Source organism: Lepidochelys olivacea (assembly GCF_965140295.1).
Source record: "Lepidochelys olivacea isolate rLepOli2 genome assembly, chromosome: 10".
NCBI lineage: Eukaryota > Metazoa > Chordata > Testudines > Cheloniidae > Lepidochelys > Lepidochelys olivacea.
The window spans coordinates 46,885,298-46,910,492 of record NC_140420.1 but is presented as its reverse complement, the minus strand read 5'-3'; the positions used below and the strand labels follow the sequence as shown (position 1 = coordinate 46,910,492).

Here is a 25,195-nt window from a genome sequence, read left to right as displayed (position 1 = left end):
GCCAAACTAACCTCTGTAAAATACCTGAAGTCAAAGGAAGCAGGAGTCAGACTACCCTGTGTGCAGCCCCCACGATCTGTAGTAACCCTTCACCCTGCCGTTCTCAGCAACGGTTCCTCACAACTGCTGTAAACCCAGGTTCCGCATTCCTTTCCTGTATGCATGCCTCTTGCTCCGCTGATAGCAATGGGAACTCTGCAGGCACCCAGCTGGCCCTGACTTATTTCAGGGAGCTGCTGGGGTTGAACAAAGATTTTCTCCTTTAAAATCTGCCCGGGTGTGGTCTGAGGCCTTTTAAAGAGGCAGGAGGGAACCTCCAAACACTGGCCTTGTAAAGCCCATTGAAGTCAATGGAAATGTTCCCCTTCGATCAGGCTTGTGTATTCACGTTGGGTGGACATGCAGAATAGGTGGGTTGAGGCCTTCTCCTCCCCGCCTCCCGTGAGTAAGGGGGAAGCAGGTCCATTTCATGCTTTACCATGTTTTGGGGACAACCATCTCGTTTCCTCTCTCTTGCCAGCGGATAGCCTGGAGAGCTACCGGAATGTCACTGTGGCGCTCTTCTCCCGCTATTTCCTGTACTGCCCCACCGAATCCCATGCCGCCACCTACAAGTGGCATCACAATGGCAGCTGCATCCAGAACTGCTCCACCCACTGGCCCTGCTTCCACTTCATCGAGAACGTGACCCACGACCGCTACGGGCGCTACACCTGCATCTCAGAGGAGAACGGTTTCTCCCAAACCCTCGTGAGGGAATGGCTGCTGAAACAACCTAAGCCCTCCCAGACTTTGAGGTGGAGAAGCCAGGCTGCGGCCACCTCCCCTTCCTTCTGGCTGGGCTTCCTGCAGATGATGGCACTTGCCCTGCTGTTCCAGTGAAGGGGTGGGGTGGTGTCCACGCCCATGGGCCAGGACTCACCATCTGGGCTACTGTTGATACTCTTCACCTTCTTACCAGCACCTTAGAAAGGAAGGGATAGCCCCATCCCAATGGCTGCTCTCTGGACATTCATCTTTGTGCATCTCGGCCCCCTCTTAGCTTCGTAAGTGGCATCCCTTCCACTCCAAGCAGATGGATTCCATCCCCCACATGTCCATACCCATCGATTCCATCATGGCAGCTTCGTGCCGGAAGGTGTTTTAGGGACACTGAATGGAGGGGATGAAACCAGCCCAGATCCCTCTCCTGATTCCATGCAGCACAGGAGCTGAGGCTACCAAAGAGAGGGGGCAGGACTGGACTGAAGCTAATGCCACCAAAGAGAGTAACGCAGGGGGCTGATCTGACTGTGTCTAGGGCATAGGCGCCAACTCTGTGGGTGCTCCAGTGCTCCGGGGAAGGATCCTGCCTTGGTGTTTCTCCGCTGAAAGGGAAAGGCAGAGCAATTGCTGTAGACAGCAGCAGCCTGTGGGGCAGGGAGAGCCCAGCTAAGCAGGGACAAGAGTCAGTCCGGCTGCGCCGGAGGAGATGAGTCAGGAGAGGCACATGGATACAGAGGATGAGCTGCATTAATTCATGCAGTTGTCCTGGGTTCCTGCAGACTCTGGGCATGTGGTGAGGATCAAGGCTGGGGGGGATCCGCTGGAACTGCATGCACCCACAGCCAAGCTCCCCCCACCCTCCGCCCCTCCTCCTCCTCCAGGGGAGAGGCAGGGCCGGGGCGGGGATTTGGGGAAGGAGTTGGAATATTGGCAGGGAGGGGGTGGAGTTGGGGTGGGGACTTTGGGGAAGGGGTGGGCAGGGGTGGGGACTTATGGAAGGGGTGGAGTGGGGGTGAGGCCAGGGGCAGTGTTGGGGTCGAGTACCCACAGGGAAGAGAGGAAGCTGGTGCGTATGGTCTAGCGAGGGAGGGATGTGCACACAAGGGGACCTAGGCTCAGGGGAGAGGAAGGGGGCAAAACAAAGGAAAGTGGAGTCGTGGTTTGGGAGAGAAGATGTGTAGGAGGTGACGTTGGCAGGGAATGGAGGGGGCTGTCAGGCAACTGGGGTGGAAGAGATGGAAAGATCATTTTAATAAGTGTTCTGCACTAGAAGAGGAGGGGGCTGCAGATTGGTAAGCAGGGGGTCGGGGAAGGATCCTGCCTTGGTGTTTCTCCGCTGAAAGGGAAAGGCAGAGCAATTGCTGTAGACAGCAGCAGCCTGTGGGGCAGGGAGAGCCCAGCTAAGCAGGGACAAGAGTCAGTCCAGCTGCGCCAGAGGAGATGAGTCAGGAGAGGCACATGGATACAGAGGATGAGCTGCATTAATTCATGCAGTTGTCCTGGGTTCCTGCAGACTCTGGGCATGTGTTGAGGATCAAGGCTGGGGGGGATCCGCTGGAACTGCCCATCTTGACGGCTTGTTGGTCTTGTCTAATGTTCTTGTTGCTACGTTTTTGGAAACCATTATCTATTCCACTCCCAGCCTGCCCAGTCAGAGTCCAGGCAAGTCTCCCGGCTTGCCTCCGAGAGATTCCTCTCTAAGCATATGGCTACAGACACCTGACAGTAGATACCTGCTGTTGACCCGTGCCAGCTGACTCCGGCTTGCAGGGCTCGGGCTAAGGGGCTGTTTAATTGTGTAGACCTTGAGATCTTGGGCTGTTCCCCTTCACAGGATCCTAGAGCCCAGGCTCCAGCCCGAGCCCAAATATCTACACCACCATTACCCTAAAGCACTGTGCAACTCCAGGGCCCTGGAGTATTGCTCACCAGAAAAGGAGATGCTCTTGGGAGGGGTCAGAGAGGCCTGGTAGAAATGCATTTCAGTTTTGTGTGTGTGTAAATACCTTTGAGTGAGAGCAGATCATTGTGTGTGTGTGTGTGTGTGTGTGTAAATCCAATAGCTGAGCACCTCTGTGTGGGTTTGTTAGTGGATCATCAGGGTATATAAGGAGCTAGTCACCTGGATATTACAATCATTTGTGATCGATCCGTGCGTGAATGGGTGTGCCTGCAATAGAACTGGAGCTAGGCCTGAGTCCTGTGAAGTTCTGGATCTGCACGTCTCTCAAGGTCAGGGGGCAGGTCGCTCTGGCGTCTCGTTGAGCCAGCACAGTGACAGGAGCTAGCCACGAAGTAGCAAGCTGTCTCTGAACAGCCCCAGAGTAGGAAATAGCCTCAGATTCGGGGGTTGTTTTGTACCCATCTCTATTCAGAGATTTGGGTCCAAAAATAATACTTAATTTTTTTATACCTTAAATTGACTTCTACTTGCTTAACCTTTTTATATTGAGTTTATACACTAGAGAAAAGGAATCCAGAACCGGCACTAGTGGCCCTGCCTGTAGACAGATTAGACAGCAATACCCACACGTAGCATTCATGAGCCTGAGCTGGCTGTAAGCAGGGCTGTGTGCAAAGGAGAAAGATGTGCAAGAGGTACTCAGATACCATGGGGATGAGTGTGGTGATGGATGGATGAGGAGACTTTCCTGGAAATAATCCTGTTCTGGTGTCAAATTCTGGCTTTGTTGACCTGCACACATGTCCCTCTAAAGTTTCTGGGAGCTGCTGGCATGTATCGGAGGACAAAATGTAGACTTTGATACCCAAGTCTGAGTCTCATCAAAATTGTTCAAAAGAGTCTTGCCTTCTCAGTGATACTAGAAGGAGTTGATTGTTTCTGACCATTTCAGCTCAACTAGTGAGATTAGGATAAACTGTGAAATAAGCAGAATTCTCCTTAGGCTGTGGGCATCACGTGTTTTGTCAGTTTCCTGGGCATTGGCCACCCAGCCATGGAGCATATTTTGCTGCACTACGTTTTCTGATATTCGCAAACCCTTTCTTGTGTGTTATACACTGGTTCTGTTACAGCCTTTCTCAAAGCACTTTAGTATCATAATGATGTGACTATTAAAAGGCTTATTTATTATCTGTTTCCATGTTAATTTTGCATCGCACTGTTGTAGAGGGGGATTTTTTAAAGTTCCCCTCCCCCCCAAAAAACCTCTCAATAAAGCTGTGACTTTTCATTAACTAAAGCATGAGTGTGGTCGTGATTAGGGCCCCATCTCTTAGCTGCAGGGGTCCTGCCATGTGGAAAGAGAGCTGCTCTGCGGGAAACAGGCCCCGATTCAGCAAAGCAGTTAGCCGCATGCCTAGATGATTTGCTGACTGTGTGTATTCAGGTGTCCTTGGATTGTAATTCCACTTGTGGGAAGTCTTAATCAACACTCAGACTGAGCAGAAACAGATGGGGAGGGGCATTGGGGAACGGGGTGGAGATGATGGATATGCTGGGTAAGTCCTAATTCTCAGCAATACACCATTTCTTCCTGTCTGTTGGTTAGTGTGGCTAAGATGACTTTGCTGGGAAGCCAAGGAAATGGAATGCCAGCCTCTCTTGTCGTTCAAAACTGCCCTGCCTGAGTCGAAGCACAGCCGCAAAGTCACAGGAACACTAAGGAAGTTGCTGCATCGCACCACGTTGCAAGGGGGGCAGCTAGGGACAAAGTGGGGTTGGGAGCTGGGGGAGATTTTAATCTCACTGCAGATCCACTGCTGGAATTCAGGGGCAGTGATGGAAAAGGGGAAGCGTCTGTTCAAAAGTGAATTCCGAGCTGGAGCAAGGTGCTGGCCCCGCAGAGAGAAGTGTTCTGCTTATCCATACAGCACGTCTCAGATGTGGGGGGGACTGTGACCAACTGTCCCTGCCTGGCACTCTCAATCCTCCATGCCTGGGATGGACCCACCTCTCCTGGTACCTGGTGCCGTGTCTTCCCGAGGCAACACGTGTGTGTGTGGGGCGGGGGGGGGGGGGAATGCAGGGTCACAGGCTCCCTCTCCAGATTTCTGCCAGGGTTCATACCCAGAATGTGGCCAGCAGCCGCCTTTTTGCACTGGGTGGGAGGGGAGAGGAGGGGAGGGGAGGGAAGGGACGGGAGCTACTTCCAGCTGCATGGGGGAAGGGATGACCTGGCCCAGGGGTTTGCTAGAGCTCATCTCTCTCCCCCCGTGACTGGAAGCAGCTTGTCCCTTCCTGCCCACCTCCAGGCTGCTGCTAGCCACCAATATAACCCAGCTGCCACCTGTCCTCCAGCTCCAGCATGGGCAAGAAGGGGTGAAGCTTTAAGGATGCACTGTGCACCAGGGGCTTCAGCAAACCAGGCCAGAGAGGTGGCTCAGCAGGGGAGGTTGCCTAGACCAGTGCTTCTCAAGATATCTGATGTGGGGGAAAGGCTTTTGCAGACCGGCAGCTGATGGCTCACGGACCGGCACCAGTCCACAGACCACCACTTTGAGTCGCACTGGCTTAGAGGATGGAGCGGCTCTGTGCCCTAGGGGGTGGGTGAAGAGGGTGCTAAGCCCCTGTCTGGGGGCTGCTGTGGAGCCTGCAGGTTCGAGGCGCAAATAGGCTGGAAATCGCTTCCCCCCCACACACACACCACTTCAGAGCTTAGCTGAGGGGTGGGGAGGCTTCCCCGTGCCAACGCTGTGCGGGGCTTTGGCACATGCAGGGCTTGGCTCCTCCTAGCCAGCACCCCGGGCTGGAGGATTTTGGGCTTTCCCGGGGCACCGGCCCAGCCAGAGGCCGTGAGGGAAGGAAGGAGCCTGCCGGCCAGGCTGCCGGTGAGCTGAGCGCTCTGACCAGGGGCTGGTTCTCCGCACAGAGCTGGGAGCGGGACACACCCCGCTGGGGGGGGACATGGAGGAGATATGAAGATATGCAGGGGGTGACAGGGCAAAGCAGGGAGAGGACAGCGAGGGGGACGCATGTAAAGGGCCGATGGGTGGCCAGCAGAGGTGACACCTAACTGGCTGTCGCCTAGCGCCTGCCCGCGCTCGCCAGCCAGCGCAGCGTGCAGCCAGCGCATCTAGGAACAAAGAACGTCGGCTATAGGTACGGGGTATGTTGGGAGGGGCTCTCTCCTGGGAACGGGATGGGGGGCAGGCCCTGCTGGCCGAGAGCTGGCAAGCAGCGGGGGCTGTGCTGACAGACCAGCAGCGGGAGCGGACAGCCCCCCCTGCTGCAGCTTCACCCCGCCACTACTCTTGCACCCCCACCCCCATCGTCGGCCACTGGACCGCCCCCCACTCACCACTGGTGGGCGGGTGGCTGGTGAGCAGGGACCCAGCCAGCAGCAGGACCTGCCAGTACTGATAGTGGGGGGGAGACAGAAAATATGGGACAATTTGCCTATTTTTAAGAAGTCGGGACACCTGCAGGAGGGTTTAAATACGGGACTGTCCCTTTAAAAATGGGATGTCTGGTCACCCTATCTAGCCGAGAAAGGTCTAATGTGATCTAATGGCTGGCAGTTGAAGCTAGACAAATGCAGGCTAGATATAAGGTGTACGTTTTTAACAGTGAGAGTCAATACCCATTGGGACAGCTTAATAGGAGTCCTGCTGGATTCTCCATCACTTCAATTTTTAAAATCAAAATTGGATATTTTCCTGAAAGATACACTCTAGGCAGGGATTGTCGTAGGGAAGTTCTCTGGCCTGTGTTGTGCAGGAGATCAGACTAGTTCTCAAACTGGGGGTCAGGACCCCTCAGGGGGTCACAAGGTTATTACATGGGGGGTTGTGAGCTGTCAACCTCCACCCCAAACCCTGCTTTGCCTCCAGCGTTTATAATGGTGTTAAATGTATTAAAAAGTATTTTTAATGTATAAGGGGGGTCGCACTCAGAAGCTTGCTATGTGAAAGGGGTCACCAGTACAAAAGTTTGAGAACCACTGGACTAGATTATCACAATGGTTCTTCTGGCCTTAGAATCTATGAAAACCTATGTGAAGCTCAAGGAGCTCAGCGTGGGAGTATGGGGTGTGGGGCCTTGCATGGGCAGCGGGTATCGAAGGCCAGGGGAGGCTAAGTCACCTGTAACTGAGGTCAGGGCCCCGCCCATGCTCCGCCCCAAGGCCCCGCCCATGCTCACCCTCTCCCCTGAAGCCAGTGGGGGCTCAGCTCCAGCCCCGGAGCTTGGGGCTCAGGTTGGCGGTCAGAGTCTTAGGGGGCCAGGGGTGGCTAGTGCCTGTGCTCAGGCTGGGGCAGGCCAGCCGGGGCTCCTGCGGTGGCAGGAGGCAGGCCTTCGGGGCTCTGGCGGGCAAGGGGGAGGACCTCAGGTGGAAGGCGTGGAGCTGGGGGCTAACCTCCTTGAAGGCAGGGTTCGCCAGCCACCTATGAGGCCTTACATGGATTCGATTGCGGGCTGGGGGCTGCTGTGTATTGGCTGTAGCAGTAATCACTCTGATACTCCATGTGTATTCATTTCAGTAAAGAGCTGTAGTTTTTAAGCAAAACTAAACTCCTATATCCTGGCTGACCTGCAGTAATTGGGACAACATCTCTTTAAATGAAACAAAAAATGTGTGCTAAATGAAAAATGGGGAAAAGAAGTTGTTAGTCAAATGAAAATGAGCAGGGCAATGGGGCAGGCGGGGAGTGGAATGTGAGTCAAGCTTCCGCAGGAGTCAGACAATGGACCAAAAACAGCCAAATCGCAGCCTGAAATCTTGGCCCCGTCTCTTTAAACAAAGGCAGGAATTGGAGGGGGCACAGCTGGCAAAACAAGTTTGCTGGTGGTCAACATTCTGCTCCTGGGCATGACCTTAGTGATCAACTCGCACTGAGCCCTCCGCCGCTCTCAATGGGTCCACATGGCTGAGGCTACAATCTGGCCTGTCAGTGCATTTACAGGTGGTTTTCCATCTAGCATTGTCAGAGATGTGTTCCCCGGGTTCCTTGATGTGCAGGAGGGGCTTCTGAAACCAAACGCAACACAAGGCTTAGTTATTATGGTAGCACGGAGAGGCCCCCAACTGAAATCAGGGCTCCACTGCGCTAGGTGCTGAACAAACAGACAGTGAGAGACATCGTGTAAGCCCTGAAGAGTTTACAATCTGGACAGACAAGACAGAAAAAGGGTTAGAGGAGAAACCGAGGCACAGAGCGGCAACATGACTCACCCAAGAGCCGGTCCAGTGCACTATCCACTAAAGCCCTCTGCCTCTCCCAAGAGACCTCCCACAGCCTGGGATATGGTTCTTCCTCTTCTAGGTAGGTTATATGATCTCTCCCATAGGCTTCAGTTCTGGGCAATTCACTTCACCTCTAGGTGCCTCGGTTTCCCCAACAATGAAAAGTGCCCGTCTTTCCAAAGCACTGGGAGTGCAAGGCAGAAAAGCACTCGCTCTGTGCTAAGTGCCAGCATCCTTTCACCCTGCGAATGTGTGTGAGGGCACGTCCTGGGAAAAGCCTGTGTGAGTGTTTGATCTGTGACTTGTGCAGGAGATCGATGCCAGGATTTAGCCCTGAGCCTTCTTCCCTCTGGCAAGAGGCTGAAACAGCCACGGCCCGGGGTTCTGAGGTGGGACTAGGAGATGGGGTGGTGGGGGGGCCCACAACATTGTTACCACACGGCCCCTGTGTGCCAGGCTGGGTCCCAGGGCAGCAATAAAGCACGGCACCCACAGCAACTTTGGGTGCAGGGGGTGGGGGCCAGAGCTGGTGGAGGGGACGGACCCTGCCCTGTGTGGCTGTGGCCCTTGCAGCTGGGGGCCTGAATCCCCATTCAAGGAGCCATGCCTGTGCTAGCTTTGATTGAGCGAGTGCTGAGCACGCTATAAATAGCAGCATTGCTTTGGCGCTGCACGCAGTGGGTGGGGCTAGCTACCCACGGATGCACCTGGTGTCTCAGAGGGGTACTCACGCTGAAACCCCTGGGCTGACTTTTGAGCCGGATGGATACTGTGTGTGCAGGAAAATGTCACCCTGCAGGAACCTGCACTGAGGGTGCTGCAGAGAGTCACTCACGACGTACCAGGTGTGCCCAGCTGGCATGTCCTTCCTGTGGGCCTCCTGCCAGCATACCAGTGCGAGTCACCTCCGGGCTGCTCTCCTCTAGCCCCATGCAGAATCTAGTGTGCATAGAAACATGTGCAGAGCTGCACCCCCAGCCGCAGGGGCTTCCTCCCTGCTTCAGCAAAGGTGTGAGCTCCCCTTCTTCTCACAGCATTCAGCCCTCCACAAGGTGCAATTTCCAGCCTCCACTGAGCCTACCGCCAAGGTGTGAATCCTTCCCCACACGATGCAGTGCAGCTCCAGGAGGTGTGAACCGCAGAGCTTAGTTACAACTAGCCACATGGAAACATTTCTAAGAATGGACAGTCTGAAGGCCCCCTGGGCTCTAGCCAAATAAGGGCACTTCCTTGTTACCCAGTGGAAAGCCAGGGTATAGGTGGGACCGAACTGTGTTCTTGTGACTGTTAAAACACTGGCAAGCACAAAGATTTAGCCCATTCCAGGAGCCTGTTTAGATCCCATCCAGCTGAAAGGCACCATGGAACTGTAACTGGAAGCTCATTGTTATGAACATTTCAGACCAGACACCCAGCTGTGCTCTCAGCTCCCCGCAGAGCTGTGCCATTTTACCCGGGCAGAGGAGCCAGCCCAATGCCTTCGAACAGTTCTTAGGAACAGGCGTATTAAGCCATGGCTACACTCCAGTCGCTACAGCGTCACAGCCATTGCTGTAATGCAGACGCTTCCTACATTGCAGGAATTGGGATGGGTCTTTTCCGGCACCGTAGTTAATCCATCTCTCCGCAAGGCAGTAGCTAGGTTGACAGGAGAATTTGCTCATCGACCTAGCCATGTCTAAACCCCTCCCCCCATAGAGATCCCCATGTACTTGGGCTGTGTGCTGAGATCCAGGAACCCCTGTGTAGTCAGGCCCAGAAGTCTGTTAGTGTCCACGTCTTACTGGCTGGAGCTGGTGAACACCAAATAATTGGCTCTAAGGCCTGGTCTACACTTAAAAATTAGACCCACCTAGCTACATCATTCAGGGGAGTGAAAAATGTCGTGCCACGTCACCTTAGGTAGGTCAGTCTAAACCCCAGTGTAGACACGGCTAGGTCGATGCTGTCACACACCTTTGCTGAAGCAGGGAGGAAGCCCCCGTGGCTGGGGATGCAGCTCTGCACGTCTCTATACACACTAGATTCTGCATTCGTAGCAGCAGGTGTTGGCGGCTACCAGGCAGTGCAAACCGGAGAGGTGCTGACAGCCCTCAACGTGCGATGACGTGCTGCCGCTCTCCGGATCAAACCGAGGTGCCATGTGGTGAGCTTAACCCCAGGGAACACGCTGCTGCAGCAGCATGGACATTCTGCATCGTCATCATTGTCATTTACGTTACAAACGGGTGGGGTTTTAATAAAGTAAAAGGGAATGTAAATAATTCAATCGATGCAGCAACCCCAGCGTTATCACCGTTGCTATTAAAGGCAATGTATTTTACACTGTGTCCACATATGTTTTCGACTATGCCAATGACTCACGGCATCTTAGAAGCTGTCAAGGGGAAGCAGGAGGTCTGGGCATCTGGTTGGGCGCTATTTGGGGGTTTGGTCACCTGGGGAGGTATGGGAAGCAGTTTAGGGTTGTGGGGGTGAGTACATTAGCTAAATGTGAGCACACCCTGGTAAAAATCATTAGCCATGAAATCACTACAATTATTATCTTATAGTTTAGCTGAAAGGGCGGTTGAGAGGTCTCAGAGTTAACAATGCATTGCTATGAGCTGACAGGGACGCCGCTCGCAGCTGGTTTTTCAGGCTGCCTGCAGAAGATAATGTTGCCCCTGTTTACACTCGGTTCATCTGTTCAGGGTAAGAAGCCCAGTCCATTTCTACAGTATGGGGTGGGGTTCTGCTGCCAATTATGTGTGGGGGCCCACATACTGTCCCAGGCGCCAGACTGGCTGGCTCCTATGCTCCCCTTTCTCTTTTAGCTAGAGATAATTTTCAGCAAGGCTGGGCTAATGGGACAGCAACCCACTGATTCACAGGCTGAGCGCTATCTTTGCAATGGAGATGGACAGAAAATAGAGAGCCAGTTTCTGCGTGGGCCAAAACAGCCCTTGATGGAAGTTACAGCAGCCTTGGGACCACTCCAGGAAGCTTCCCTAGGGTTACCTAAGGGCCGTGCAGCAGGCCAGAATCCACTTCACTAGCGAGCATTACAGCTATTCCCCTTTTGCCCCCAACATGCTCCACCCACCTGCCCTGGCACATCCCCTCAGCTAGGGGCTCAGCGTGGGGCTGCCTCCCGGCTCCTTGTGTCGCATTTAAGGCCCCATCTGCTGCCAGAATAGGAAGCAGTGCTGTCCTCTCCATTTAATAAAAGAAAGAAACCCTAGCTCGGGGGTTCACAAGTATGGTCATCAGGGTCCTCATGTGAGAAATTTTGTTACAATAAACCTTTTAAAAAAATTGATATAATTAGTCATAACTGTGTAACATTTGTGGTATTATTAATAGTACATATTATTCTTGACCTGGAAAAGCTTATTTTATTTACTTCCAAATAAGTATGTGTAAGTGTTGTTAGTACGTGGTTTTAACTGTAGGCACTGTGAATTTGTTTGAGAACCGCTGCCCTTCATGGCATGAAATAGGGGGTCTATGACTCAAGCTACTGCTTGGTTCCTAGCAGTATCTTCCATGGCACCACATGTATTTCCTATGCAGACAATACCCCAAAGAGCAGTGGCATTGTTAAAAGAAGAACAAAGCCCATTCTCTGGGGCATGCCAGGGTTATTTTTGTCTCTGGAAGCGAAGAAAAAGGCAGATCATGGAAGAGGAAAAACCTGTACATCAACCCTTCATGCAGACAATGACTCAATTGTTCCATGGCAGCTATTTTGAGGCTATTTTTACATGACAAATTTGTTCACAGTGCAAGGCCAGGTACAACAGTTCCTGTGTGAAAGTCAACACTCCCACCCTGTGGTCTCTGGCTTCCTCTTCCTTGCGGGGAGACAGTGGGGTCTTGGTCAGGTCAGGAAAGAGGCGATTTGTGCAGGGCCAACCCACCCACCCCCTTCCTCCCCGGGGCTTTCTTTGTCACCTTGTTACATTGGAAACTGTGAGAGAGCAGAGGAACCCACTAATTAACCCTCGTGTCATAAGGCAGGTGGGCTTGTGGTTTAGCCTATGGTTGGAATCAGGAGTTTTAGGGTCTATTCGCTGCTCTGCCACTGAACTGCTCTGTGACCTCGGTCATGTCACTTCCCCTCTCTGTGCCCCAGATCCCTGCTGGTCAAATGGGCGCGAACATGCTGTTCAAGCTCAGCCTGGGTGTGGCAAGAGCTGTTCGGCAATATTTGCCAAGTGCTTGGAGTTCCTTGCCTGGAGGGCACAGGAAATGTGTGGTGTAACTACAGCCACAGAGGTTTTGTGAGGGCTAATGACCTGGCTACTTGTAGGGCTGAGCACAGCACCGAGACCTCGGGCTTAGCCTGCCGGCAAAGTCCTCCTGCCCCTGCCCCTGCCCCTGCCCTGCAGCAGGGTCTTGCCTTTCCTTTCCCCTCCTGCAGGGCCACAGCCAGTCCAAGGGTCCTGTGTCGCTCCCTCCACCTCCTGCCAAGGTTGCAATCAGCCCTCACAGCACCCAGGGAAACACCTCAGCCCTGTGTGCCTCACTCCAGATGAGAGTGGAAGTTACACCAGCTCCTGGCTGGTGCAAGGGGCTGAAAGTTCTTGTGGTGCCCAGTTCCTCATAGGCAGGGAAGCTCCTAATGTCCACTGAAATCAGTAGAAGTTGGGATCCTCACTACCCTTAAGGCTCTGGGCCTAAGACTCCAGAGACCTGGGTTCAGTTCTCCTAAAAACTCCCTGTGTGGCCGGGGACAAGTCACGTTGCCTCATCGTGCCTCAGTTTCCCCATCTGTAAATGGGGCTTATCCTTCCCTACCTCCCAGGCTGTTGTAAAGATATATTCATTAATGAAGATGAGGTGCTCAGGCATAGGTGCTGAGTTTTGCTTTTCCCTGGGGGTGCTCCACACCTGCTCTGCCCCGAGGCCCTGCCCCCACTCCACCCCTCCCCTGAGGTCCAGCCCTTGCTCAGCCTCATCCCACCCTCGCTCCACCCCCTTCCCCAAGGCCATGCCCTCACTCTGCCCTCCTCCCCAGGCCCCACCCTAGCTCCGGTTCCTCCCACCCTGCTCCGCCCCCTCCCAAGGTTCGCGCCGGCTCATTGCTCTCTCCACCCTCCCTCAAGCTCTTCCCCCAGCCACCAAACAGCTGTTTGGCGGTGCAGCCCATCATCTAATGGGGGGCGCTGCCAAACTGCTGTGGCTGGTGGGTTCTGAGCACGTACTATTTTTTCCCATGGGTGCTCCAGACCCAGAGCCCCCAGGGAGTCGGTGCCTCTGTCCTCAGGTGATGGGGACCAGATAAGAAGCTCCGCAGAGCCCTGACAAAGAGCCCAGCTTTGAACTCAGCTGTTGCTATGGATACTACAAACCATGTAAGAAGGGGTAAGCTCCAGCCCCTGGGGACAGAGCAGCACATGGCATCGGAGGTAGGAGCTGGGAAATGCACGAGGTCTCGCTTATAACTTGCACAATGTTTCCTGTGACCTCCCTTTCCAGGTTCAGCATTGCAGACATCAGTGATGGGCAGGAGGGAGGCTGACAACACAGGTGATCCTGGGATACAGCTAAATATGGGGCTGACCAGAGCTGTGAGCCAGCATGACTTCATCCCCATCCTGCTCTTAGTAAGGCTCCCTGGATTACCGCATCTATGACTAGTGACTGACTATTTCCTTGTGACTGCAGATATCGAGTATGTAGGCTACTCTGATATGGTCTCTGTGGCGGATACTGTCAGTGGCACAGCCAGGAATGCTGGATGACGCAGTCCGAGTCAAAGCCTCTCTCTGGGAATCAAGGCAAGGCGGGAGAGCGAAGGTTTCACTGCTTCCTGCATGTCGCAGGGTGAGTGAGGGCTAGAGGGTGTGGAACAGCAAACAGACTTCGCACATCCGGTTTGATTCCTATGTCACAGAGCAGGTGTGGTCGCTGAGTCCCGATGTCTAACTGCAGCTCTGACACGAACTTCTTCTGTGGCCTTTGGGCAATTCAATGCACTGCTTTGTGCCTCAGTTTCCCCATTTGTAAATGAGAAAAACCCATGCTTCCTTATGACAAAGAGCCATTGTAAACTTCGGTTAGGTATTGTCTGAAAAGGGCTTTGAACATGAGAAGTGCATCATTAGGCTTGTCCAATTGGGGAAGTTATTCTGCAATGAGGTGGGGTGAGGATTTAAAGCACAATAGCTATTGTGGAATAGCTCCTTGGGTGTATGCACTTATTCTGCAGCAGCTATTCTGATCAATTTCCCCATGTAGACAAACTCTCAGCATTAGGATCATTGTCTTTGACTGGGAGGGGATCTGAGTAAGTTGCTTTGGAGATAGTTTCACACTAGGGAAGTTTTGCTGGGATCGCTGTACAATCCAAGCCCTCCTAGGGCGGATGCAGTTATACCAGCATGGAAGTGCTATTGGCAGTTGTAAAAGGGCTGTCCACCCCTTTAGGAGCCATTGGGGCTGGGGAGCAGCCGGCCCTGGTCTGGTGAAGGGCCCAGCAGACAGGTGTTGGGAATTGTGTGACCCAGCTGGCCTGCATCAATGAGTGGGTCTGATGTGATGAGTCCCAGCTAGGGAATATGAATGAGGGCCCTGGTAGTAGACTAGGAGAGGAATGAGATTGGATTTGTCTGGGGCTGAAGCAGTGGCTGCCTGAAAGGCTAACTAAGGGTAGCAGCCCAGTCTGGGACCAGAACTAGTGTTTGTTGGTTGTTCCATGTTTCTTTCTCTGTGCTGTGCTGGGGTTGTGGCTGGAGACTGGGCCTGCTGGATTACAGTGATATAGCCTATGCTGCTTTGGGGAGTGACATAAAATAAATTGGTTAGTCTCTAAGGTGCCCCAAGTCCTCCTTTTCTTTTTGCGGATACAGTCCCACATGGCTGCTACTCTGAAACCTGATAATCAGCTATAGGGGTGATTTTCAAGAAGAGGTTTGTGGGCTATTACTAATTATTATTATTGTGCTTTTTGGTGTACAAACACCAGCAGAAAGATGGTGCCACCCCCCACCAAAAAAGCCTACCTCCTAATGGCTTGCAGGGGGGCATGAAGGAGGTGGAAATGACAATAGCTTAGATTCCCTTTGATACACCTCTACCCTTAGCTCATGGTGGCCAGAATTCCCCACCCAGTACAAAGTGCTTGTTCCCATGTCCCCTTCTGAGTGTAGGAGTCAGAGGCCTGCTGGGTCAGAGAGGAGACAGATGCTTGTTCCTGGGAATGGGAATCACTTGCTATAAATGAGATGAGCTCTGAGTTGGCTGGAAGTCTCTTCCTACATAGCGTATATAAATATTTTCTTTTAAGAAATCAACTTCCTTCTTTTCCTTTACTATTGTTCTCTCGTCCCTGTTTGCGTGTCCCCTCTTTTCCCTTCTAGTTCTCCCTTTTTACTATCCAGGTTAGTGAGGCTGTTCGAAGTGGCATAACTTACTTTCCCCTTTTACTCCATTCATATTTTAACTATATAAGCCTTGAAGGCAGGTGTGATGAAATGTGGTCCTAGCTCTTTTTATTAATTGCATCTGTTGATCTGCATCCCAAAATGTGATGTGTGTGCTTGGCTCCTAATAGGATCAGACACTATCAACAAGCTGGGGGGAGACACAGCTGTCAAGCTGGTGGTTATAACCCACTGCAACTGAATGGGTGTCTCAGAGGGGCATTCTCCTGGGTAGGCCCTCATGGCTGCTCCCGCTGAATATGGGTGGGATATATGTGGGGGGCGGGGGTTGAATAGGGTGGGTCTAGGAGAACCAGAGTGAGACTCTCAGACAAGCAATGGGGGAAGAGTAGCAGGGAACGCTGGGAGTGGTGACGGGGGGAGGGGTCACGGACGGCTCAGGCTTGCTAGGACATGAGATTTGTGAGCTGGTTCTGGTCCTGTAACGTAAGGGCAAAGCCTGTCTCACTAGCTGTGAAGCATAAGATTAGATGAGGGTAAATGTACAAGCAGGCTGTTTATTTTTAAAATCCCTTTCCTCTGTTGCTTTGTTCCAACTGCTAAATAAGAGACTTTCTTTTCCCCCCAAGAAGGCCGTCCACTATGGCTCAACTTCTCAGAGGTATTTAGGTTCTTAATGTCCCCTGAAATCAACGTAAGTTGGGAGATTGAATATCTTTGAGGATCATGGGCTAGATCACTGGTCACCGGGAGGAAACGCTCCTGCCTGAAACCCCGTCAAGCCTGCAGAGTGAAAAGAGACTGGTATGGGGGGGAGCCCACTCTGGTCTAAGAGGGGAAGAATTGCCGGACAGGTAAGGGCCAGAGGCTGAGCACCTGAGCTGGGTGCTCTGAGACCAGAGGAGCAGGTAGTCCAGTAACCGACAGTGGGATTTCAGAAGAGTGTGCTTGTGTGCAGTTGGATGTGTGAAAATGTTTACAAGTCTAACCATACACTGATGTGTAGGGCCTGATGCTGCACCAGTGCAGTTAATAGTTTGCGTGGCAAATCTCCTATCCCCAAGACGGCTGTCATTCTCCCAGCTGGCCTGGGCCATGTCCGTGCAATCGTGCATGCAGGTACCCGGGTTGCATGTGCAGCCATGATAATTACATGGATGAATTAGACAAAATTGCACGTGTCTGATAGAAATCATAGCAAAACTGATGGGGGGAGGGACACTGATGTGATGGGAAGTGATTCCTCTAGGGCAGATGTGGTTTGGAGTTGTCCCTAGGATCCCACCTTCTGCTGTGTGTTTCGCTAATTCCATGGTTAAAACCTTCCTCTACAGAGCAACTTCCCACTGAGTGTAGGAGCTCAAGTTACCCTGTGAATCATCCTTCCTTATTCACAGTATGGGAATGGCTCAGGCTGCAACACCAGTTCTGAACCTCTACTTAAGATCTCTGCAGGGGAGATAGACATGGCCTATCTCTGTTTACAATACAGCCGAGGTGGTGTGGGGTTTTGGAAAAGATGCGGAAAGGGATTAGCTAATGCAGAAGGCATTCACACCCTGTATGGACTAAGTGAACTCACTCTGCCCATCAGTCAGACACTGTCCCTGATCTCTTTTCATTCTCATAGCCATAATTATCTCCGTGCAGGAAGTTGCCTGGGGCCCATGGATGTTCCTAGACCCTTAGCATACTGCACGTTGATTATGATCATGTCTTCCATAATCAAGCACAGGGGGTGAAATTCACCCCTGTGCAGAGGGATTGGATGTGGCCCATGCGTCATTTAAACTCTGGTTTAAGTGGGATTTAATGGGATGTCAAGGCCTCTTGTTGGCTCGCCACGCAAGGGTTTCCTGCCTACGTGATCCAAGGTGGTAAAATGGTGACTGTCAGGATGAAGGAGGTTTCCTAAAATCCTGACAGAGATTTTAAAGGTACGTGTACACTGAGATGATAAACCCACGGCAGCCAGTCTCAGAGCCCGGCTCAGCTGACGTGAGCTCACAGGGTTTGGGCTGAGGGGCTACAAATTGCATTGTAGATGCTCCGGCTAGAGCAGGGGCTCTGAGACCAACCCCTGTCATGGGGTTTCAGAGACCAGGCTGAACGCCCTGCAGCCTGAGTCAGCTGAGCCAGGCCAGCCCCAGCCGGGCCGTGGGTCTTTTGTTGCAGTGTAGACGTACCCTAAATGTCTCACTGAAGCATCGTTGCAAAAATCCTTCCCTGCAATGGGGAGAGACTTAATTATCCTTCAGTTACAGGAGGGAGTCTCCTCAGGAGTGTGTGAGCTTTGGCAGGCATGCACAGCTGGCCAGCGTGTGAGCCCTATTTCACATCTGCTCATGACGTCCGAGCAAATTGCATTTTGTTCTCTCAGTGACCGTGAAGCTCAGGTTCCCGAGCTGGTGTGTAACAGGAGGCTCACCTGCCAGTGAGTCAGAGAACAAAACTGGCTGGCTTCTCAGTCCCCTTCCGTAGTCAAACCTTGTTGGCTGTTCTCAAAGCACTCCGCCCTGTCCCACAAAGGGTACGTCTGCGGTAAGTGCTACAGGGACACAGCTGCGCCGCTGCACCCCCGTCATGTAGACATTCACTACTGTGATGCCAGAGGTTTTTCCAATGCTGCAGTAACCCCTCTCCTTGAGGGATGGTAGTAGGGTGACAGAAGAATTCTTCCGTTAGCCTGCTGGTGTGCATGCTGGGGCTTAGGTTGGCTGGACTACCTCTCTCGGGGGTGTGAATTTTTCACTCCCTTGAGTGATGTACTAGGTTGACCTACGTTTTTGGTGTAGACAAGGCCTAAGAGACCTGCCCTGTCAGGAAGATGGGTGATGTGCACAGGTGCATATTCTGCTTTAGGGCTCATCACTGGTAATGTGCGTTTGACTCTGTTGATCGCATAGTCCATACTCACAGCCGCTCCTCCTTGGTGCCTCCGATGGCTCCTGCTTGTGATGAGCAGGGAGAATTTGGAAGGATCAGATGGACATAACTTCTTGGAGTCTTGCCGATGTAGGAAATCCTGATTTCTGCAGAGGTGTCAATACAGGTGGGGCCAGGCTTTTGTGCACCTGCTCCAAAGAGAGAGAGGGTCTGTCCTGCCAGGAATAGGACTGGGGCAGTGGGGGTCCCTGTGTTCAGGCAGTGTGAGGACTCTGCAGGACCAATGCTTCTGTCATCATTAGCCATCCCAAAGGGGTTGGAAAAGTGGAGAAGGGCAGATCCATGATCCCGCTGCCAAGTCTCTGCCAGCCAGTAGCACTGGGCAGCCATAGAGGAAATTACATGCTGCCCACCTTCTTAAAGGGTCCACTACCCCCTGGCTGTACACTACCCCCACGATGCAGCTTCTTGAGGGAAGATGGGTTAGAATCGATTACTGCCTGTCTGACCTGCCTTGGCATAAACACAACCTACGGGCCAGACCCCCAAAGTTCAATTTTCTTCCCATTTCCCCAGAGTTGAGGGGTGCTAAGAGTTGCCCGGGGGGTGGGGAGGGCAGGAAGGGTTGGTTCCTAATGTAAGCAGTGTCAGGATGAGCTCCACCCTGACATCTGGTGGTGAGGTGTGGCAAGTTGTGGAAAAGAACTTCAGGGGCCGATCTCATTTGCATAGGCACACCCACCACGCCTAGAATGAGACCATAGCTGCCCAAATGGTCACTTTGGCTGCTGTGGGATCCCCAGTGTCTCTGTTATTGGGGCAGGAAGAATAAATTGTTATTACCCTGATTATGGGAACTGTGCTTGGAACTGTACGTGGCCTTTTGTTATGATGGAGGGATTCACCATCAACTAAGTAGCACTCGCTAGGCAAGGGTCATGGGTTCCAAAACTGTGTGAATGGAGAGAGGCTGGGGACAAGTAGTAGTACTTGGTGGCATGGGCCCCTTGGTGAGGGCCTTACATGCTGATTGCACTTCCTCCTCTCTCCACTGTGGAATATCGGAGCTAATTTTGGTTTCATTAGAAGTCTAGTTATAGGCTGCTGAGCTCACTTTGGGCTGACAGTGCACCAGCACTGGGGCTCCCCTACTATAAGCTGAATTCACCTAAGAGCTGAAATCACTGAGTGTTGTGTTAAGTAGTGGGGGAGCCTGAAGATATATTGTGGAGCAGTTTGCGGGACGGCTGGTGAAGCAGTTCGACGCGGAGCAGTGTGTGGATGGCAGGAGCTGCTTGTGGGCCGTGGAGCTGAGTTCGTGGGGCAGCTGAGCGAAGGAGTTCGTGGGGCGGCTGGCGGAGCGGAGCGCAGCTGAGCGAAGGAGTTTGTGGGGCGGCTGGCGGAGCGGAGCGCAGCTGAGCGAAGGAGTTCGTGGGGCGGCTGGCGGAGCGGAGCGCAGCTGAGCGAAGGAGTTTGTGGGGCGGCTGGTGGAGCGCCGCTATGGAGCTATGGGGCGGTCAGCTTCAGATCACGTAAGGTGCCTCTTACCCCCGTCCCATTTCCACCCAGGTTGGGAGGTAAAGCTCTGCCGATAAACTTTCGAACTCTGGGGCTGCCCTGACCAGGGACAGAGACTTTTGGGGCATTGGACTTTTGGGACTTTGGGTGATTTGGGGTTGCTGGACTCAAGAACAAAAGGGAAAAGGGCATGCCCCAATTTGCCTGGGGTGGGGTTGTTTTTGCTCATGGGTTGTGTTATGAATCCTGTTGGTGGTGTTTCCCCAACATAATGCCACATTGTTTCTCTCTGTTATTAAAAGACTTTTGCTACACTCAGACTATGTGCTTGCGAGAGGGGAAGTATTGCCTCTTGGAGGCGCCCAGCGGGGGTGGTATATATTTTCCCAGGTCACTGGGTGGGGGCTCGAGCCGGTTTGCATTGTGTTATTGGAATGGAACCCCTAGATATTGAACCCGGCCCTTGTTGCTGCCAACTCTGACGGGCAGAAGGGTTACATTTTTGGGGGCTCGTCCGGGATCGCCTGGGTCAGTACCCCTCGCAAGCACCTGTTGAGTGATCCACTACATTGGGAAACAATTTATATTTTTTTTTTGTTTGTGCTTATATTTTGAGGAAATTACTGTTTGTATAATGGCTAATATGTCAGGTTTGTTGGGCCCTGGCTCAGCAGCTTCTAGCTCGGAGGCTGCAGCCTCGGCTGATGATTGGACAAAAGCTCTGGGGCAAATATTGGAAAAGGTTGTGCTGCCCCATGCTGAGTCAGACTCTTGTCGTAAGTTAAGATTATTTGCTGGGGAGGAGGAGTTTGAACCCTGGTTAGAGCATACCACTGAAATGCTGCAAGAGTGGGCCGTACCAGATGCAGAAAAGCGAAGATGCCTTATAGAGAGCCTTGGCGGCCCAGCATTAGATGTGATTCGCACCCTGAAGCTCATTGACCCTGGGGTCAGTGTGAAGGACTGCCTAGAGGCCCTTGAACACAACTTTGGGAGCGTAGAGGGCCCTGAAGACAGCTACTGTAAGTTCCTTAATTCCCGACAACAAAAGGGCGAGAAGGCTTCAGCCTACATACAGAGACTGGAGAGACTGCTTCAGAGAGCTGTCATGAGGGGAGCAGTGACTGCTGAGCAGATGGATCAGACCAGACTGGCTCAAATTGTAAGAGGAACTCAGTATCAGAACCCGATTCTACTTCATCTCCGGCTAAGAGAACGACGGGAACATCCCCCAAGTTACTCCCAGCTGATAAAAGAGGTCAGAGAGGAGGAAGAAAGGCAGGCTGCCAGTGAGTTTTGGGAAGCCCAAACATCGGAGCCAGCCAGCACAACACCACTGCAAATGGCCAGTGTACTGATGGTGAGCACCAGAGAGGAACTTGCCCAACAAATGCAGGTCCTGACGGAACGGATAGCTGAGCTGCAAAGTACCGTTGACCGAGTTAAGACTTCTAGGAATAAGAAGCCTCAAACTGTGGCGATTGAGAAGCCCGCACTTAGAGCCACCATCCCCCCCAGGCGAAGGGGGAAAGGTCAATTCTTCTGCTACCGATGTGGTCAGGATGGACACAGTGCTGCCAAGTGCCGTAATGAAGAAAACCCCTCCTTAGTGTATGGAAAGCTGAGGATCAGTTGGGAGAGATCCGGTAGCTGCCAGAGGGTCTGGGGACGGGGACCCCCCAGGTCTGCAGGATTTGAAGATTCCCCCAGAAAAGACTGTCCAGCTGGGATCCCTGCAGGACTGATAGGGCCTCGAGCAGAGGTCATGGTGAGGATCGAAGGGGTGGAGTGTAAAGCAGTGCTTGACACTGGATCTCAAGTGACTATTATATTTCAGTCATTCTACCAACAGATGCTTAGGCACCTGCCTATACAGCCACTGACTGGCCTTGGCCTATGTGGCCTCAGCATGGATGAATACCCCTATCAAGGGTATGTCATAGTGCACCTGGAATTCCCAGAGGAGGTTGCTGGGGTAAGAGAAGAGGTAGACACAGCTGCCTTAATATGCCCTGACCCTAAAGGGACTTCCGATGTGTCTGTGCTGATAGGGACCAACTCCAGTCTCTTCAAGGTACTCGCGGATTACTGCAGAAGGCGGGCTGGGGACCAGTACCTGAATACCCTGATGATCCATACGCTTTGTGCTGAAGCCTATAGGAAAATTGAGAGCGCTAAAAGGGACACATCTGAGCTACCGCTTGGGGCACTGAAGTACGCGGGCACAACCCCCTTAGTAGTGCCTGCAAGGACGGAGCAAGAAGTGCTTGTCATGAGTACCTGTCTGAAAGGCAGTAAAGGGACGTTAGCAATGATAGAGCAGCCGATGGGAGGAGAGCTCCCTGAAGGAGTGCTGGTCCCCAGTGGAGTCATAACCCTACCTGCTGAAGCCCAGGAAAGGGTGACTATACTGATTGCTAATGAAACGAGTCGTGATATTTTTGTGAAGCAAGGACAAAAGATAGCAGACCTCTTTGAGCCTGAGTCGATTGTAAAACCCCAGTATGAAACTCCAGTTTCGGCAATAGACCCAGCAAAGTTTGACTTTGGAGATTCACCAGTGTCCGAGGACTGGAAAGATCGCCTGAGGAAGAAACTTTGTGAAAGATCCAAGGTGTTCTCACTGCATGAGTGGGATGTGGGATGTGCAAAAGGAGTAGAGCACAATATCAGACTACATGACTCTCGACCTTTCAGGGAGAGATCTAGGAAGATTGCTCTCTCTGAGATGGAAGATGTGCGACATCATCTTCAGGAGCTGGCTGCGAATGGCATCATTACAGAGTCCCGCAGCCCATACGCCTCACCCATTGTGGTAGTCCGCAAAAAGAATGGGAAAATCCGGATGTGTATTGACTACCGCACCCTAAACAGCCGTACTGTGGTCGACCAGTACACTATGCCTCGAGTGCAAGACGCCTTAGACTGTTTGCTGGGAAGCCAGTGGTTCTCTGTGTTGGATCTTCGAAGTGGATACTACCAGATCCCTCTGGGAGAAGAAGATAAGGAGAAGACAGCCTTCATCTGCCCATTAGGGTTTTATCAGTTCGAACGCATGCCCCAAGGGATTTCTGGAGCACCTGCCACCTTTCAACGTCTCATGGAGAAAGTTGTGGGAGACATGAATTTACTGCAAGTGTTAGTTTATTTGGATGACCTGATTGTGTTTGGAAGAACCTTAGAGGAGCATGAAGAAAGACTTCTTAAAGTGCTTGATAGGTTGGAGGATTATGGTCTGAAGCTTTCAATTGACAAATGCCAGTTCTGCAGAACCTCAGTGAAGTATGTGGGTCACATTGTGTCCCAAGAAGGTGTGAGTACCGATCCTGATAAAATAGAAGCACTCACTACATGGCCACGTCCAAGTAACTACAGAGAACTCAAGACCTTCCTTGGATTTAGTGGCTACTACCGCAGATTTGTGAAAAACTATGCTACGATTGTAAAGCCTCTGAATGATCTTACCAGGGGACATCAGTCCAGCAAGAACAAATCTAAGTCCAAGAATAAGGGGAGGTCCCCAAAGCCTCCTGTGCAGAGACACAATGGCCCCTTTGCACCATTTGGGCCACGGTGGGATGAGAGATGTGAAAGGGCTTTTCGAGAAATCATTACTTGCCTAACTCATGCTCCAGTCCTAGTTTTTGCTGACCCAAGCAAACCATTTATCCTGCATACTGATGCCAGTTTGGAGGGTCTGGGAGCAGTCCTGTACCAGGAAGTGGAAGGCAAATGTAAACCTGTAGCCTTTGCCAGCCGAGGATTGTCTGATAGTGAAACTCGCTATCCCACCCACAAGCTGGAGTTTTTGGCCTTGAAATGGGCCATCACTGAGAAATTTCGAGACTACTTGTATGGTGCTCAGTTCCAGGTGTGGACAGACAACAATCCACTGACTTATGTGTTAACAAGTGCTAAGCTGGATGCTACAGGGCAGAGATGGGTGGCCGCCTTGGCTAGCTATGAGTTCAGCATTCAGTACCGATCAGGGAGAAGCAATGTAGATGCAGATGCATTGTCCAGGCGTCCGCAGGCTCCAGAAGTTGCTGTGATACCTACAGATGGAGTGAGAGCTATTTGCAGTGTGAGTCGCCGAGAGCCAGAGGCCCGTGAAGACTTTCAGGGATGTGTTGCAGAAGCTTTGGGCCTGCCCCCTGAATGCATGCCTTCTGCTTCGGTGAACTATATTGCATTAGACCAATCTCCTTTGCCCATGCTCAATGCGGCTGACTGGCAAGAAGCCCAGCGGCAAGATATTGACATTCGTGATACACTACTTGCCAAAAGGGAGGGGCGAAGCCCAGCTGCGGTTGTCCCACCTAACCCGGAGGGTAAACTACTATTGAGAGAATGGACCAAACTAAAACTGATTCAGGGAGTGCTACACCGAATGACCACTGACCCTTTACAAAAACAACGAGCACAACTAGTACTGCCAAAAAAGTACAGAGCCCTGGCCATGAGGGCCCTGCATGATGACTTTGGGCATTTAGGGATGGAGAGGACCCTGGAACTTATTCGTAGTAGGTTCTATTGGCCCCGAATGGCTGAAGATGTTCGCAGGAAATGTGAGACTTGCGCTCGATGTGTTCAAAGGAAAACTCTGCCCACGAGGGCTGCATATCTCAAGAACATCACCAGCAACAAACCTTTGGAGTTGGTATGCATTGATTTCTTGTCTGTGGAGGTAGACAAGAGGAATGTTGGAAACATTCTAGTAGTGACTGACCATTTTACACGGTATGCACAAGCATATCCCACACGTGATCAGAGGGCCACCACCGTTGCTCGAGTATTGTGGGACAAATATTTCTCAGTCTATGGATTCCCGGCTCGGATACACTCTGATCAGGGGCGGGATTTTGAGAGTCACCTTCTGAAGGAGGTGCTGAAGATAGCAGGAATTAAAAAGTCTAGGACAACGCCTTATCACCCCCAAGGTGATCCTCAGCCCGAGAGGTTCAATCGAACCCTATTAGATATGTTGGGAACTTTGCGACCAGAGCAGAAGGCAACCTGGAGCCAGCATGTCGCATTTCTGGTGCATGCCTACAATGCCACAAAGAACGATGCTACGGGAGTCACCCCATATCTCTTGATGTTTGGGCGAGAACCAAGATTACCCATAGACTTGTGCTTTGGTGTATCAGAGGATGGAGATAGCTATGAAACTCATCAGCAGTATGTATCCCGACTAAGAGAAAAGCTGCGGGATGCTTATCGCTTAGCTACCGCTGCGGCTCGGAAGAACGCAGACCGCAACAAACATCGATATGATGCTAGAGTGCGTTCGCAGGAGCTCCAGCCGGGGGACAGAGTCCTGCTGCGAAATTTGGGTATTGCTGGCAAACACAAGATAGCTGACAGATGGAAGGCAATACCTTACCTGGTGATGGAAAAGCTGGGAGATCTGCCAGTCTACAAGATCAAACCTGAAGACGGTCCAGGGCAAATAAAGACGGTGCATAGAAACCTTTTGCTCCCTGTGGGGGAATTGGTAAGCACCCCTTG

At 52.2% G+C, this 25,195-nt stretch overlaps 1 protein-coding gene across 1 annotated transcript in view; it reads left to right on the top strand.

Annotated features, from left to right (window-relative positions):
• Nucleotides 1-1,689, top strand: part of SEMA7A (semaphorin 7A (JohnMiltonHagen blood group)) — a 49,875-nt gene extending 48,186 nt beyond the window's left edge. Inside the window, exon 14 of the mRNA XM_084640417.1 lies at nt 521-1,689. Within this exon, the coding sequence (XP_084496543.1) occupies nt 521-882 (362 nt within the window). The 3' untranslated portion in view covers nt 883-1,689. The remainder of the gene's footprint in view (nt 1-520) is intronic.
• Nucleotides 1,690-25,195: the final 23,506 nt, after the last annotated feature.